The sequence below is a fragment of the Bemisia tabaci genome, chromosome 5, assembly GCF_918797505.1.
Source record: "Bemisia tabaci chromosome 5, PGI_BMITA_v3".
In the NCBI taxonomy this organism is placed as follows: domain Eukaryota; kingdom Metazoa; phylum Arthropoda; class Insecta; order Hemiptera; family Aleyrodidae; genus Bemisia; species Bemisia tabaci.
This window is the reverse complement of record NC_092797.1, coordinates 40,420,251-40,438,011: the sequence shown is the minus strand read 5'-3', so window position 1 is coordinate 40,438,011 and position 17,761 is coordinate 40,420,251. Positions and strand designations below refer to the sequence as shown.

The window sequence follows — 17,761 nt, the reverse complement described above, 5'->3', positions numbered from 1 at the left end:
TAATCGATTATTTACCACAGCTTCAAATGGGGGATTATCGATAGATCGCAAAGCACGCCACGCCTCTGGCTGTCAGTGTATTTTAATTAATTTCCTTGTAAATTTCCTTGCGGAATTTCACAGAACATTCACAGGGAATGAGAAAATACACTATCAACAGAATGAAGGTTGATAAAATTCCTAAAATAATGATAAAGCGAGGCGTTAAGGGAAGAAGTTAGAGATAAATTCCATGAAAGATGAAAAAAATTCTTTACAACAAGCTGCGAGGAGGAGGACGAGGTATGGGGGCTGTTGTTAACGGTATTTGTTTTCAGATGTAGGTCAGAGTTGGGGGTAGCCAGCGCACAGAGTCTCCTTCTCTGTAATCTAGGGTATACTCATTAGAGTTATTCATAGGATTTATAGCCTATACATTAGGGTGGATAAGCTTCGTACCCAACGACTACTTCACATATCCACTTAGCCATTGTCTACAGATCTGTTTGGATATTCTCACTGCGCTCTTATCTTTCTGAATTACATGTAAGTCCTCATATCCACCGGGTTAATAAGAATTTCCGTACCTCCTTAAGAGATCGAACATTTTTGGGGAAGAAAATAAAATAAATGGAATAATTAAAGAATATTTTAACGAACAATTGAATCTAAAAAACATTTCTTTCCAATTACACATCAAGTTTTCCAGTTGTAACGAAAGCTCTTGTTTAATTTTTCAACTGTAAACATGTGTCTCGTTGAGATCACAAAAATGTCATTTTCTCCTAGGAGTTGTCTAACAAAACATTCCAGTTCCCGGAAAATTTTGGCATTCGTATACATGGTAATCACTCACATCTTGATCAGCTACCGGGAACTTTCCCGGAAATCTCCGTTCCCATTCCCGGCATCCATAACTTACCCGAGAAACTTTGATCTAGAGTACCTTACCAATATAGGGAGAGAACGGACATGTCGAAATATGGAGCTCCTAGGGCCCGAAAGAGCAGCCAACCATCTAACACAAAAAATGTCACTACCAATCTTCAGATTCTGATATCAAACCAACATGGCCGAGAATTTCATAAACGAGCGCTCTTTCCCGAAAGTGAGTAAATTGAAGTAAAAACTAAGTCAAATATGTGCTTTACAAACAACGGATCGTATCAATTGTATTAATACCATTCTGGCTAATTTCAATTCATAGTTTGTCTGCATTTTTGGGCCTTAAAAGCTCCATAACCTAACCTCAAAAGTACCCACATGCCCGCACTCTTCCTATATATAGGTACCCTACTTTGATCATTTTTTCCTCTTCTGTGCTACCCCTTAAATTGGGGGCGCTGAGTAAATTTTAAAGCAGACGACAAACATATTCTTTTTCGTGCATATATATATTTAATTAAAAATCTAGGAAATACTCGTCTTATGATCAGAGAAAACTAGGAATTTTCTTCCCTGAATTCTGTACAGAACAGACCCTAAAGAGGCACCCGTTGCGTGCTGGCTGATGGACAGCTCGAGTCACGCCGGGAAACTTCCGCGACTTGAAACTTCCCGAAGTCGTCCTCGGCTGAGGGGCGTCTCGAATTAATTAAGGGAGACGTCTGAAGTCGAAAAAGTTCAAAGCGGCCACCAACAGCCCTTAAGAGTATTAAAATTGAGTGAAAATCAAGAGCCGAGGAAATGAACGGTCGCTCGTTTATGACTGCGAAATCGCTCGTCAGAATTTCAAATCGTTTAAGCTGTATTTGTATGTAAAACACTCGCCGGGGCACCAAGTTGCCAGATTGTGCAATTAACTGTAGATATTTTACATGGGTTTAAGCGTAGGAAAACGCTCATTTTTCAGTACCATCTGGCAACTATGCCGGGGTACAATCTCGGGAGGAAAATCCCAGACCGAGGGAACCAAAGTTCCACCCCTTCTTAAGAAAAAAAAACGCTGTAAAAGCATTCGAATGTTGCCGAATTTCCCCCGTAAAATATTAATTTTTTGGGAAAGTTACGAATGGTTACTGTGAGAATTTCAGATATTGTAGAGCCAGCCGCGAACACAATATTCTTTGAATTTTAAGGAAAAATCGGTAAAAGTTTTTCAGGAAATATGAAGGAAATTTGGCAACGTCTGAAGGTTTTTACGGCGTTTCTCCTCAGCACGGTAGTTAAAAGGAGCGACGTCTTAGCGAGAAAGCTTCCGGGCGGCGGTTTAATTCAATCATTTGTAAACATTCAACAGCCGCACTCGAAGAAGGTCTGCCGAGCGCGAACGGTTTGTCTCGCTTAATTACACTTTAATTATTAAGTTGTGTTTAATTACTCGCTTCGGTGGGGAATTGATGCTTCGTCTATTTTGTCATTCCGGCCCCGGTTGAGTGCGGTTTGCGACCGCGAAGTTGTAAAAATTTAGTTTGCCGCCTCGGCGTTGTCACTTTTAACCTGGATTTTACTTCTGTCCTGCGGGCTGATTGCTGACATTGATGGACAAAGCTATAGACAAAGAAGACATAAAGAGTAAGAAGCGATCCTATCGGTTAAAACGGGTGGTTGTTTTAGACTAAGGGGAGAAATGATGGACTTACTTCAGGGTCTCTCGTGGGTTGCCATTATTTAATCTATTACTTACCTCCTTCGTCTTTAAAAACCACCCGCTTCTACCAATAGGATTCCTCCATACTCCCTAAGTCTTCTTCGTCTATCGCTTTGTCCATCAATGTCAACAATCAGCCCGTAGAACATAATACGTCTCAGACGAAAAGTCGTTATTATGTTGCAACATTGCAAAATATTTACTTGTGAATTTCATGTTTACTGGGAAACTGATGATCATTTTTTTGTTCTTTCACTTATTTTTCTTCGGATAACATGCAAAAATCATCAACATTTTCCAGTGATGATAGTTGAAAACTCAAAGGTTCGGCCGCCTAATTGATTTTATTGCTGAAATCGAGTTCTTGACGGCACACTCAAGAATGTTTCTACCTAAACTGAGTCACCTTTTTCTTAAATGATTTTAAAAAATTATGCTAAAGTTAGTAAATATGGATGCTAGGACTTAGTAGGTTTTTGGACTATACCGCACTCTTTTTTTGCCGTAGTATCCTGATTTGTTTCAGGAGGAAAGCTCCGTAATCTAAAAGAATGCCTGTCATTCTTAATATGTTGGAGCGCCTTCAATTTCGTATGATACCGTGCAGCACCTCTGTCGTGAAATAGTTGCTTGAGGCGCCGTATCACGCTGCGGCGCGGCGCGGCGGGAGGGCAGCGGCCAGCGCGGAACGCACAACCGACGGCGCCTACAAACCTAAGGGGATACTTCAAGCATTGCGCAATGCGTGAAGTATCCCCTTAGGTTTGTAAGCGCCAGTGCGCGTTCCTTGCCGGCAGCATGCCGCTCCGCTGTGTTAGGCGCTAATATTTAACCTCGCGGAGTCAGCGTTTTTCAACTCATGATCATGAAATGTTTGCACACTCTTCATGGATTATTCTCATATCTTTAATTGATGAAAAATGAAAATATGTATTTAATGATTTCCAAATCTTTTTAATTTTTTCTTTTATATTTTGCGCTGCAGCGTGGTGTACTCGCAACCAAACGCTTAAAATTGGACGTATTTGACTCTAAAAGATCGATGTTCAAATGGTGTTAACATTAAATATTGCATACCTCTTGGTTTTTCCCCCTCTTTTTTCGCTCTCCAAAATTTTGGAGAAAAATTGCGCAGTTTCATTTTTGAAGAAAATTGAATTATGTTTATCAATTTTACAATGTGAGATGAAATTACGCCCCTTTCTCTGAGAAATGACACACTTAACTGATATCTACTGCGGAAAAGAACTTTTTGTAAAAGTAAGATGCGCACTCAGGGGTGTAAAAAGCAGTATTTTTAGCAACTGAGAAAACAAGAAAAACGCAAGGAATTCACTTTGGTATGAGAAATCCGTAAGAAGTCAAACAAAGGAGAGAGCTCCGGCAAACTCAGGAGATTATGGCGCTTTCCAGTGATGTTAGTTGAAAACTCAAAGGTTTGGCCGCCGAATTGATTTTATTGCTGAAATCGAGTTGTTGGTTTTGCACACATCCATCAATTTCTTAAGCAATCGGCAAGAAAGAAGCAAAGCGAAATCTAAGATATCTAGATAAATCTAAGCGGTATCAAAGAGCAACATTTCAATCGATCGTATACGCCGTCTCAAAGGGACCGTTCAAATACTCCCTCTCTCATAATTATTGCAACCGATCCCGGATGAAACACGCCATTCAGCTTGTTTTGGAACTTAACGCTCCAAAGACGGTCCAATCTCGTATTCAAAGCTCACATTTGTCGCTCAAAAGTTTACGCTCATTTAACCTCGCAACGACTAACTAAGCAACGACTGTCTAATGACGATAAGACATTGTAAATGCCCTCTGAATTAAAATAAAATACTCTTAAAATTGTACGCTAGAATGCTGTACAACTTTCTGTTGCAAAATAAAACTTGAGTGGGAATAAGACGCCGTCCGATGTAGTTGATCTAATTCTAATTAAAGCCGTCGAATTGAATGAGAGAAATTATCAACCAAAGGTCGTTCCATTTTGCCTCCGTTTTATGCTCATATTGTTTAATAATCGACTTATGGAGGAACAATAGAGAACGAAGACAACCGCTATTTCAACAATTTTACATGCAATGCTTTTTTCCGGCATCAATTTCATACGGTCAACATTTTTTTTAAAATTTTTTTTTTTGTTTTTTTTTTTTTGTTTTTGAAAAGCCATCATAGTGGAGTCAATTTTGGTGTGCTTCCAACAGACCTAAAGCTCTTTTCACTCCATCTCCATATTTGATGACAATAAATTCTCAAGACAACATCTTGGTCGCAAAATCGCATTGTAATTCAAGAAAATCTCAGCCGTAAAGCCCTGGATAGACGATCAAATTCCCGAACAAATTCCGATCAAAGTAGCATCAAAGTGTCGGGAGTCATCAGTCTTAAACTCATTAATTTGCTTCATTTTAAAATGAAAACTTGGCAGAAATGTTTCCTGTGGTAGGAAATGATGAGTGGTGGCACTTCATTCTGATCTTACTTTGAACAAATAAGTGGGGCCCGTCATTTGATGGTAGATGGTGACCATCAGTCATCAGCATGTCTACTTTGATCGGAATTGGTTCGGAATTTGATCGTCTATCCAGGGCTTAATATTTTTTCAGAAGGATCAGCAAGGGATGCTCTGGGGTGTAAAATATCGGTCAGATCTCATATTCCAAGTTTAATACTTGACTCTTGAAAAGTCTCCAATGAGCGTCTTTCAATATTTTTGTTCGTCTTTGCTGCGAGAATTCCGAACTATCTCGTCGTGATTTAATTAAAAAACTTTGAATTCCAGACAAAAATAAGCCGACAACAGATTCATAAATTTCAGTGAGTGCATGGTAAGAGATATTCCAGGCCAATTTCATTGAACGCTTTTATCTCGTCGATGAAGAACGTACAAGCCGCCTGTAGGCTTCCTCCGAATGGACTCGACCCAGAAAGCACGTTTCCAAGGGAGAAAAACAATGCCAAATTGTGCCGAAAAAGGTGTTTCTCCTCCTCGTGCAGCTGTACAAAAATATGCACTTTTTTGGTCAGTCTGGCAACCTAGAAGAGGAAAGTTGTCGGCGCATAACTCCCGAGGCATCGCACATTGTCTCGTGGAACAAATTGATATGCAGCTAACCCTTCATTAGCTGTGCCAGGAGCAAGTTGGTGGAGTTGATGAACTTTTGAGGGATGGTTCGTTTAGTTAATTAATTAATCAGTGATGACTGCCAAATTGTCAAATCGCCAGGGAATCGGAATGTTCTCGACCGAGGAGGGTGCGGTGTTAATCGAAAGGGACCTAAATGCACTCGAAGGTTGCGAAGATTTTGCACGCTAGCGTTTTTATCGCTTAGTTTACTCGCTGAAAAGTGCACGGAGTCACTGGTGATTTCGTTGAACGGTCCCTTGAAATTTGCGGGATATCGTGCAATTATCACACTGAAAAAAAATTATCGGCGTTTTTACCAAGGTCCGTTGGTACCTTTACCATCTCACTTTTTTTACCAATTATTGGTAATTTTACCAAGACAGAAGAGTAAGCTTACCTAAAAACCGGTATTTTTACTGTTTTTTTCAGGTAAGAATACCACTTTTATTGGTAATCAATTCCCGGTAACTTTGCCATTTTATCTCGGTAATTCTACCACAGTCGATAAAAAATATTGGCGTTTTTACCGGGGTCCAGTAAAATTACCGAGAAAGTTCAATAATTTTACCGAGATTTCTGGGTAAAATTACCAATTCCATGAATGGTAATTTTACTTAGAAAAAACTGGGATCAAATAGAACCCTGAATTCTTGGTAATTTTACCCTTTTCTTAGTAAATACACCGAGATTTTTTTTTCAGTGCAGTAATTCGTGTGGCGGAAACGGAGCAGCTGTCAGTTTTGTTTGAGCCATCATAATAAATCTGATGCAAATCGGATAAAAATACCTTCAATTTACGATATTATGTTTGCTGTCGAGCAATGACAATACAGCCCTATATTTACATTCCTTTTTCAGAATCTGAATCAGGCGCATTAAAAATTAACTAAAGGAGTAAAAATTACACCTTTAAAATCCTTCCTCTCTCTGAAGAAGAACTGCAAGCATAAAACCGTATTTAAAATTTTCAAACTCCTTGTTTCAAGCTCTGGGCACGTACAATTACTGGGACCTCATTTTGCAATTCGGAACTAAATTTTCAGGCTCATCCGTTTAAACACGTATGCACATAGGAAAACTATCGGAACGCACGTTATTTCTTAACCGTGCCAAAAATTGTAGATCCGAATTCCAAAATGTTGTCCAGTTTCTCTCCAACCATGTAGCATTGTAGATCTGTCTGAAAAGAGAGTTTTGAATCGCCTAAAGCTGGAAATTGCCGTTTTTTCTGCAAGTAAGAGGTTTGCCAGTTAGTTGCTTGGTACGATAGAACTCCTTAATTTGAAAAATGGGAAGGCGAAGAACTTTGTGCATCTTTGCAATAAAATCTTGTCCCTAAAATTAAGCTTGGAGTGCTTATCAGTTGGACGTATTTCTATCAAACGGAACTATGTGCATTAAGACATGAGCCCTGAGACCCATAAGAGTATGTGTATAACAGGGCTCACATCATAATGCACAAAGTTCCGTTTGGTAGAAATACGTCCAGTTAACCATAATTAACATCCCTCAATTTCGTTCCCTCTTCGTATACGTAACGCAACGCACCACAACGCAAATTCAGACACCCCCGCCCCCTCACGCTATGTGCGTCACGTAATACTGGAACGCCCTCAAGTTTACTAGAGTCCCTTTATACTGAGAGTCAAGACAATGTGAATCCATTTCTGATTGGTTCCCGTATTTTAGGCCTTCACAGTGTCACAAACGGGAATAAAGATTACATTTTCACCGATTGCAAAGATTATAATCTGGAATGGACCAGGGAATTACGGGTTCGGCAAGAACAAACGGAATTAGAGAAGGAACGGAGAAAGAAATGTGACAATGGGCCGATCAAAGATTACGAAAAACGTTCAATTTGTGTAATCTTTATTCCCGTTTGTGACTCCGTGAGGGGGTGTTGTCTTGACTTTCAGTATGAAGGGACTCTAAAGTTTACGGAAGTTGCGTAGTATTTTCGAAGCGCGCCCGTAGCGGCGTAGCGGTAAGCACGGTTGATAGAGGGCAAAGATGTCGGGTATGAAATATTAGGAGTGAAATTGGCGGGGAAAGAGGAGGCGGCTCCAAGCCGGGGCTCAATCAAACCTCGTGAATAATGCATGCGTGTGGTCGCGCTTAGTTCCCTCTCATTTCAATTCTCATCCTGCGCACCTCCTCGTTGCCAACGCAGCTCTCGAATCGTCCAGATTCACCCATATACAGGGTTATTCAAAAGTCACGCACCACTGGCTATGAGGGGGGTGGCCATTTGAAATTTTTGAGTTGCCCCCGGCCCCTCTCCCACCGAAGGGATCAAAAACTGGAAAGTACTTTAAAAAAGTTTCCCCTAGATATGAGTAAAAACGTCTTAAACTGCAAGTCGATATCATAATTAGAACTAAAATAATGGTCAGTGGTGCGTGACTTTTGAATAACCCTGTATAAGGCGATAGTCGTGGGTGGACTAGGAACTGCTAATGGGGAAGGGGCAGAGGGGTGGCTCATCAAGGGAGGTCGAGGGATCACAGAGAGACACCCCAGCATCAGCAAGCGGGATCTGCAGGCTGATTGTTGACATTGGTAGACAAAGCTGTAGACAAAACTGACAAAAAGGATAAGGAGGGATCTGATTGGTGGAAGCGGGCGGTTGCAATCGCGGAAATATAAGAGTATCACAATCCGAACCAAACTGCTAGCTGGTTTTGGCGCCACACGGAAAAAATTAAATTGCTGATTTAACAATGCATTTGCTGAAAGAAGTGACTGCAGTATTTCAATGTAGATTTTACAACAAAAAAATGCTACTTTAACAACCCCGTGGTTAAATTAGCTTACAATAGTGGTTGAAGTAGCATTTTTTTGTGTGAAATCTACGTTGAAGTATTGCAGCCACTTTTTTTAGCAATTGAATTGTTCAATCAGCAATTTAATTTCTTCCGTGCAGATATTAGAGTAGTTGGACAAGCAAAACCGAGAGGTATGGTCAGGTCAGCTGAAAATGTGGTTGAATCAACTATACTTCTAGCCGGTGCCCTCACAGTCAGCATGAGTGTGGTTGGGTTAAGTATACCGCTGGCTGGTGCCTTTACACTTACAGCTAGTGCAACTGCTCTTATGGCTTGCCCCAAAATCAGCTGGAAGTATAGTTGAGATTGTAACACTTTTTGTTGTGAGCTCAAATCATTTGCTTCATGAGTATATCATTGAAGTTAAGTAAAAATAGGCGAGAGCAACAGGATTGAGATTGAGATTGTAACACTTTTTGTTGTGAGCTCAAATCATTTGCTTCATGAGTATATCATTGAAGTTAAGTAAAAATAGGCGAGAGCACAGTATGCGGAAGCTCTCCTGTCCAAGCTCTTGATCGAAGCGAACGCACCAAAAGCCATAGTGCCTTCAATTTTTGTTAAGCAACACGGACATCCGCAGAGGTCGAATAGTTGCATCAAGGCGTTTTTTATGCAGGGACCTCAATGCGACAAGTTTTGTTCAAGGAAGGAGGCCGTATAAGCCTTCAGTCTTTCCCTTAAGGTTTATATACAATAGAATAAATAACAATCAAACAGGCGTATGTAGGGTTAAGTACATTTTATTTGTGATACAATATGCCAATGTATCTTTATCGGGGTTTTTAATTTCCTAAATTTTATTCATACATTTACTTAGTAATTTTTTTCTTCTTTTTGTTGCGTAATTATGAGGTGGTGTATCTAATCTACGTACGGTGTGCTCCACACTGACAATGTACCGATCCAATTTCAGAGGAAATCATAACAATACGAATGTACTTTTATTTCAAGACAGAGTGCAGCTTATTTTTCTCTTAAAAAAATAACTTGTGAGAGGAAATAAGACGCCGCGCATTTCAACGTTGTTATCCTGGTTCTAGTTAAAGCTGTCCTATCGTAAGAGAAAAATTTCCAACCGAATATGGTTGCATTTACCCGCTGTTTATTTTCTGAAATTGAAGAAAAATACAAAATGAAAACCAGCCGCTGTCTCGGAACCTATCATTTGTGAGGCTTCGCACTTCCTTCCGTTTCCATTTTAAGCGTAGAACACTCATCATTTGTGGCACAGTTTTGCTGCAAATGCAACGAAATCTGGATCTCTTCCCTCCCTTTCTCCAGACTTGATGACAATTTTCAGGAGTGGCATGGCGTGCTTTGCCAATAAACAATATAAATCTATAAAAATAGTGGAAAACAAAGAGAATGTTAAAGCAGCCCGAAACGGAAACGACAATCGAAAACACAGGAAAAAGGCGGAAACAAGGCTAAAATACTAATGTAGGTATGACGCTAGATTGAAAATTTCAAAAATGTCAGAAACATAAATAATTAGGGTTATTCTGTCTTACCAAAATCACCTGCTGGAAAAAACCTTATTGATATGTAATTTCAAAATTATCTGGATTTTAGCCTTGTTTCCGCTTTTTCCTGTGTTTTCGATTGTCTATATAAATAAGAGTAAATAACAAATACAAGGAAAATCCTCGAAAAGACGAGACACAGAATAAAGAATAAAACTAAGACCAAAGAATCAAGCATTATAAACAAAAGTAAAAAAGTCAATAACTTTAATCAGTAAATAACCAACCTATAAGTAACCGGTTTAACCTTAGGAAAGTTTAGGATTTAAACCTAAGTAAAATATCGGAAAACAAGGCGTTCGCAACGAACACCCTTATAATCGATTTTTCATCCTTGCTTCGAATGGCAAAATATCGAAAATCGATCGTTCACGCCACACCATTGATTTTCAGGACAGCCTTTCGGCTGCAAAATGTATTCATGTCGAAAATAAATGGTAATTTTCGAAAATTTTTAGCCGTAAAATGAATTAGTGGTGCTTCAAGGTGCAAAAAATCGGAAAAAGTGGGTTCGTTGGAATGAACTTGTTTCCCGCTTTTGATTAGGTTTTTTTCCGAGCTGCTAAGAATAAATGAACGTATTTGTGCTGAAAGGAACTATGTGCATAGAGTTTCCGTGCAACATAGCTTCTTTTGGCATGAATGCGTTCAAATTAGCAGGGAAGCCGGACAACAAATCGAAACAAATACTATATCCTTCCTCTCGGGATTGAAGAAGTGTGGCCGGCGCGCGGTCAGAAACTTATTTTGTCTCTTCATCCCCTTGGAGGCTCGAAGAAGCCGTATTGTTGATTGTCATTAGGTCAAGTTTGATTCCCTCGATTGATTGCCATCGATTGCAAAGCGTGTTGTCGTTTGCGCTGTTTGGACTGAGTTTATCGGAAAGGAACCAACCTACATTTTCGAAAAAATTGAGTTAAGAATGAGCCGCATATTTCCTCCTGCCAAAAACTGAAAGTCAAAAAACAGAAATTAGTTTGTGAAAAGAGGGGTTAAACTTCATTTTTTTTATTCTCTCGATTGATTGCAATCGATTGCAAAGCGTGTTGTTCGCGCTATTTAAACCGAGTTTATCAGAAAGGAACCAACCTACATTTTCGAAAAAATTGAGTTAAGAATGAGCCGCATAATTCCTCCTGCCAAAAACTGAAAGCCGAAAAACAGAAATTAGTTTGTGAAGAGAGGGGTTCAAGTTTGTTCTCTACGTAGAGCCTTATGCAGGGATAAAACTTCTAACCTCTTCTTCTCAGTTTTAACTGAATGTGGGTTGGTTTCTAACTCGGTCCATTTGTGCTCTATTGCGTCGCTCTTCGATCTCATTCTCTCTTTTAACTATATATAGTCTGAAAGGCTCGGGCCCTTCACATCCTGTATGTGTATCTTTTTGTTCCGAATAGAGAATTAGAGACGAAGTAGAAAAGGAGGAAGAAGGAGAAGAGAAAGAACAAGAAGATAAAGACCGTGAAAAAATATTTCTCCTTTTGCTTTTCCTTCTTTCTTCCTTCCTTTTTCTGCTTCCTCTTTTTTTCTTCTCTTCTTCTATCATCCTCCTCCTTGTTCCTCTTCTTCTCCCTGTTTTTCTTCTTTTTTTTTCGATTTTTGATGTGGCCTCATCCGACATCAGTCAAGTGTCGTATGGTCTGACTACGTGAGACTAATTTTATGCTTCAAAGTTTAGTCGAAACAGTCATCGAGCTTAAAATTCTCTTTCAGTTAATGTTCCTCAATAATTGTCAATTATTCTCAAATTGTCCTCCCTGCATTGAGGTATAAACAGCAAAGTGCTTTAAACAGAACAGCACCTGAAAAAAAAAAACCGAAGACCTAATGAGTAATGCAAAATGCAATCCAAATGGGAGTCCCTCAAAAAATATAATTTATGACAAGTGCTTCGCAACGTCGCGTCGCCAACCGAAATGCGTGTTTTTCTAGTTTCATCATCAATGTGCATTTTGCTATGCATAAATTTGAATGTCAAAGTAACGACTCCTCTTGACTAATCCCAGGATTAAGGGAGCCTCTTATTGGTCAGCCAACCCATCGATAAGGAGATGGAGGTGCGAGTACCCTCTTTTAATCAACGAGGTTATTGGAGCGAAACTTCCATTTCTACCCGACTAGTCCAGACCGGCAATGAAGGGATGTCTTCTCATCATCCTAGCTTTCAAAGTCCACGTGAAAGCTCGCAAGAGCCAGAGCTTACTCGAATAAAACTCAGAAAGCCTGTATTCTTGTCACTACATATCAGTGCAAACCACTGACCAAATATTGAGGTTATACGTTTTGGAGTCTAAACGTACAATGAGGAAGAAGGGGTTGCGATTTTTCCCCTACTTTCTATGCAAAATGTTTTAGAGTTCATTTTAAAGAAAACGGGTAACCTTGGCCATATTTAAAGCAAAAACGCGTAGTCGATGAAGTTGCAAACCCCGCACTTTTTAAGAAAGTCCGTTGCATTTAAGATCAGAGACGAAGTATTTTAATCCCTTTCTTCATGGACAACTACCACATGAGTCTAACACTGTAATCATATTATTTGAAGAAAAAGAAACAGAAAAATTCTTTCAATCAAGGATTTAAAAGCCTCAATCAACATAAGTAATTTGCTCGCTTAGGACTCAGTGGCGTGGCGTGAATAATCGATTATCGATATCTCGCCATTTAAAACTATGGTAAAGAATCGATTACTAAGGTGTTCGCTGCGAACACCCTGATAATCGATCTTTTTTCATAGGTTTAAATGGCATAGCAATCGATATATCGCAATTCACGCCACGCCACTGTTAGGACTGATAACTGGCGTTGAGCAATCCAAGTTGCAGACATCCAGTTATATGTCATTTTATCCACTTGAGAATAACTGCTCATCGCTAACTTCTCAGCAAAAATTCGGCAATAATAAACGTTGTGACAAGAAATAGTGAACTTTCAAACTAATTAAAATGGCAAAACCAATGGGTTTTTTTCTTTCTCTTTTTGTAAAAAGATAGACAAAAAGTAATATCATCGTGAATTCTCTTAAAAAAATTATCGTCGTTTTATATTGCTCGCAGTGGCGTGGCATGCTTTGCGATATATCGATTGTTATGTCATTTAAACCTATGGAAAAGGATCGATAAACAGGGTGTTCGCAGCGAACACCTTAATAATCGATTCTTTACCATAGGTTTAAATGGCACAACTATCGATTTATCGCAAAGCACGCTACGCCACTGATTGCTCGACCTGCCAAGGATGAATATAGTGGGGATTTTAAAGAATATCGGCTCGTTTTGAATGATTCAATTTGATCTTGCAATTTGGAACTACAATATCTAGCTCAGTTCAGAAACGACGTATGTACCATTAGTTTCCCTACACTTATGAGCGTTTTTACAGATGGGTTAGAAATTGTAGTTCCTAATTGAAAAATTTAGTCGAATTCCACCAGGCCGATTTTTTCTTCATAATAATCTATTTCATGTTAACCAGCCTCGTTTGAACCTGGCCACTACAATCAAGGACTATCTACTCGTCAAGCTCTACGGTATCATTCCAAAACTGACTGTCACCTGAACAAGCAGGTCTCAGGTTCCATTTAAATGCCGCGAGTTAGCGTAAACAATGGAAAAACACGGAGTAGATTATTTGGACGTATTTCTATCAAACGGAACTATGTGCATTATGACGTGAGCCCTGTTATGCACATATGCTTATGGGTCTCAGGGCTCATGTCTCAATGCACATAGGTCTGTTTGGTAGAAATACGTCCATTTTTCCCGGCCGGTGAGCTTATCTGGCTCGACCAGCCTCCCTTAATTTCTGGCCCGGTGAAATAGGGCTGTTTGTGAATACGGCTCTATTTTTCGTATCGCATGACAGTGAAAATAAAAACACAGCCGCTACCTCGTAAAATCCGCTATTTTACAAGCGGCCCATTGAAACGGTGCTCCACGGAAAGGCTGCATAATGAGAATCTCCATCCAGATAGCATTTTTCTCCGTAGTTGAAACGTGTGCCGCTGCTCATTTCAATTCTAACTTTTTTCTATCCATTTTGTATTGTCTTTTTGTTTACAGTCGGTGCCAAAGCAGTGCAAGGCGCTAAGTCGATAGGAAGCTTCCTTTTCTCTGCGGTTAACAAAGCGGGGAAAACTGTCAGTGAAGCAAGTGCCAAAATAAAGAAAACGGTCGAAGAAAACGTGAGTGTTGCTTAATCTTTGTTCTTTTTTTTTCTCTTTGTATTACCGAAATTTCCATCATTTTTTTTCACAACCGCAGACGTTAAGGTGAATCCAGGCTTGGAACTTCACGATTTGGCCACCACGTCGCGCTGCTCAGAATAGCCGTATATATTTGCCAAAATAATAAAAACCGTAATACTTATTCAAGATTAGGGATCCAGGGGATATAGCAACATACTTGAGGAACACTCAGTAAAAAAATCTTCCGAAAATTCCCAAAAATAAAGTCGTAACTACGGCGGAGAGTAATTCCCATTGCGGCAATGGGAGAGAGAGAGACAGAACATGAGGGATTCGGATGCGCGCTCGGCCGCCGCGGCTGAGCTGAAAGTTTCAGCCGTACTTTCTCTGCGCTTGTAATTCTAATTGCCAATATTTTTGGCTCAAAAAAATCAAGCAAAATATAATCTACATCTTGTGGATCTGATTTTTGTAATTTAAACAATATAATTTCAGTAATCGTTGAAGGAAAGTGAAATTCTCAGCGGTGACTGGTGGCGCTATCTCTTATCTTGAATTACCCCTAATCGAACCCTGGATTCACCTTAAGAAATATCGAGTGTTCCCATTCCATGTCCGTCGAAAGTTCCGGGACTCGGAACTTTTTTGTTCCAATATCACTCCCCTCCTCCCCCCTATGACCGTCAAAAGTTGCGGGATTCCTTTTTGATTTTTTCAAAAGTTCCGAGGAAGTTCCGGAATATGCAAAAGATTCGGGAAATATCCGGAATATCAAAAGTTCCGGGAATAATTAAGGAAAATCTCAAAAGTTCCGGAATTCTGAACTATTTGCGGGAAATGGGAGCACTGGAAATATCTTCCAGGGCTTTTCAAGGGGATAATTCATCAATTTTCTTCCGTCTTGCGTTCGACGTGCATATGCTCGTGGAATGTATCAAGCCCATTTGGGCTGTTATTCGATATTCCTCGCATGACAGAGGCCTATTTGAATACACATCATGAAACTGTCTGCTTTCATACGCCAGCAATTTTTCAGCGTATTTTTAAGCCGCGGCGAAGAATAGGATTTTGGTCACGGGGGCTTATATCAAAGTAAACTTTTTTGGGAAAAAACAACTGAGATCGTCGTCGCTAAAACTACGGAATGGAACTCAATCCTAGAGTTGCAAGATTGACTCGGACAATGATTCACCTTTTAACGGGAATATGACTGCAGTATCTGTCCAAAAATTTTCTTTTCGCCCGCAATCAGAGCAAGTCGACGAATTTGAATTAAAAGTAACTATATTTATTCCGTCATAAGCCTCAGCCCTGCTATCCATAAGAATGAATGCATGACAGGGCTCATTTCACAATGGGTGTAGTTCCGTTTTATTTAAAAACGTCCTAATTTCAGTGACAGTTTCAGTAAAAAGCGCCCAGCAGTTCCCTCGGAAAGATACGATTTTGGTGTGAAAATTATGCAGCGTTGAAATGCCTGTTACGTTCTTCTTCATATAGGAAACTACGAAGTTTGTACATAGGCGTAATAGACCCATTTTTTGGCGAATTTTTATATAGTAAAACAAGCATTTGATAACAAGTTTCTCGGTTTTTCGATGTTTTTTTTTGTTTACTTCCGGTGTAGATTTACCTGAAGCCAAGCGGATGTTATTTTCTCTATGGGAGGGGGGGGGGAATTAGAAAAAAAGGGCTCCAGTTTTGTATAAATAGCGCCCCACAATTTTCCTCCCAGGGGAGCTGACGCTAAAGTCGAAGTTACGAATGTTCTCGGAGTTTTTCTCCGGGAGCCATCGATGGAGGAAGTAATGTCCTCGTATCTGTTGCTCCATCGCTCCGCTCGTTTCGTAAAAAGCTCCCTGCCCCCGCCCCCCCCCCCCATTCCCCCCGCCCTCCACCGCGCCCCGTCCGAAAAGGTCATTAAATGAGTTTCGGGCGTCTGGCAATATCCGCCCATGTCTGCAATGACAGGACAGCGGTAAAGCGAGGCGTAGTAGCCCGGTCCTAGACCGACAGTCTGCCGCCTTCGCATTCTCTCTTTCTCCCCCTCGGCCCCCACCCCTCCCCCCTAGAGCATTTTCCCCGACCCCTTTCCTCTGCTTTCGCGTTTTTCTTCGCTTTTCCAATTTTCATCTCCAATCGCATACGCTTCGCGTCGATTTCTCGTTCCATCTTTCCGGTTTCCCTGCCGACGCTGTTTCCAAATTGGCTGCAATCGTCAGATTTCGGGTTGAAACTAGAATCCTTTTATACTGAGAGTAAAGACAATACGAATCCATTTCTGATTGGCTCCCGTATTTTAGGCCTCTACAAGGAGAAAAAAACCTCGTGCGTGGGACCCGAAGTTTAGGTCCTATGGATCTCTTAGCTGTCGAGGTTCGGATCACACTTCTGAAACTTCAGTTCTTACATCTGAAGTACTTCAGATGTGAGAACCGAAGTTTTTCGCTTGTGAGAACCGAAGTTGTTTACATGTGAAAACCGAAGTACTTCAGATGTAAGAACTGAAGCTTTTCAGATGTAAGAACTGAAGTTTCAGATGTGTGATCCAAAGCTCAGCAGCCAGACCTAAAGTGTTCAGATGCTCAATCCGAAAACTTCAGAGATCTATATGACCTAAACTTCGGGTCCCACGGACGAAGTTTTTTTCTCCGTGTACAAAGTCACAAACAGGGATAAAGATTACATTTTCGCCAATTGCAAAGATTATAAACTCGAATGGACCTAGGAATAACGGGTTCGACAGGGAACAAACGGAATGAGAGAAAGAATGGAGACGACAAGAATTCGGGGATAAGTTGATCAAAGATTACAAAAAACGTTTTATTTGTCTATTCCTTATTCCCGTTCGTGACATCCATGAGCCGCGTTGTCTCAACTCTCGCTATAAAGGGACTCTAGTTGAAGCTAGATGCCTCAACTTCAAACTAAAGCGTCTGATTTGAACACAATCGAACAGAGGAGCCTACCTATTTTGGGGGCTCGAAGGTAGGACATGAGATGAACTTAACCCGCAATCAAGAAGAAAGTTCGGTGTAAGATCCTGAACTTCGGTTCATATCGAACACAAAAGTTTTTAGGTTACTACCAAGTAACTGAGGTTTTCAATGACAAGCACCAAACTTTGGGTCCTGTGACCGGAAAATCTCAGATATCTGAACCGGAAAAGTCCAATACCCAGTATTGGATTCAGATTCATACGCCGACGTTCAATATCTGTGACCGAACTTTTTTGAATCCGACGTTACCCAATTTTCTTTCAAGTTTGATTTTGTGTTAAAAAAGCGAAATAACCCTCCGACTTGAAACCTTATGAGAGCGTCCTTCATAAATTACGGGAAATTCTCAGAAAGTTTCAAGGCCTCATTTGTTTCAGTTCCCTGGCGGTAAAATGAAACGAGAAGAAATTGAGACAATCTGAAATGCAGTTAGGTCAATCGAACTAAGCCACATTAGCTATTGCTAAATTTAACTGGGCCATGTAATTTTTTACGAGAGAACGTTTGTGCGGATTCCTTTGAAAAT

The 17,761-nt window shown here is 40.2% G+C and overlaps 1 protein-coding gene across 2 annotated transcripts in view; it reads left to right on the top strand.

The window, feature by feature from the left end:
* The window catches only part of LOC140224649 (uncharacterized), a 68,063-nt gene that overhangs the window by 19,133 nt on the left and 31,169 nt on the right, over nt 1-17,761 (top strand). For both annotated transcript variants that reach the window (XM_072300719.1, XM_072300718.1), the window contains exon 3: nt 14,112-14,233. In XM_072300719.1, the coding sequence (XP_072156820.1) occupies nt 14,112-14,233 (122 nt within the window). The remainder of the gene's footprint in view (nt 1-14,111; nt 14,234-17,761) is intronic.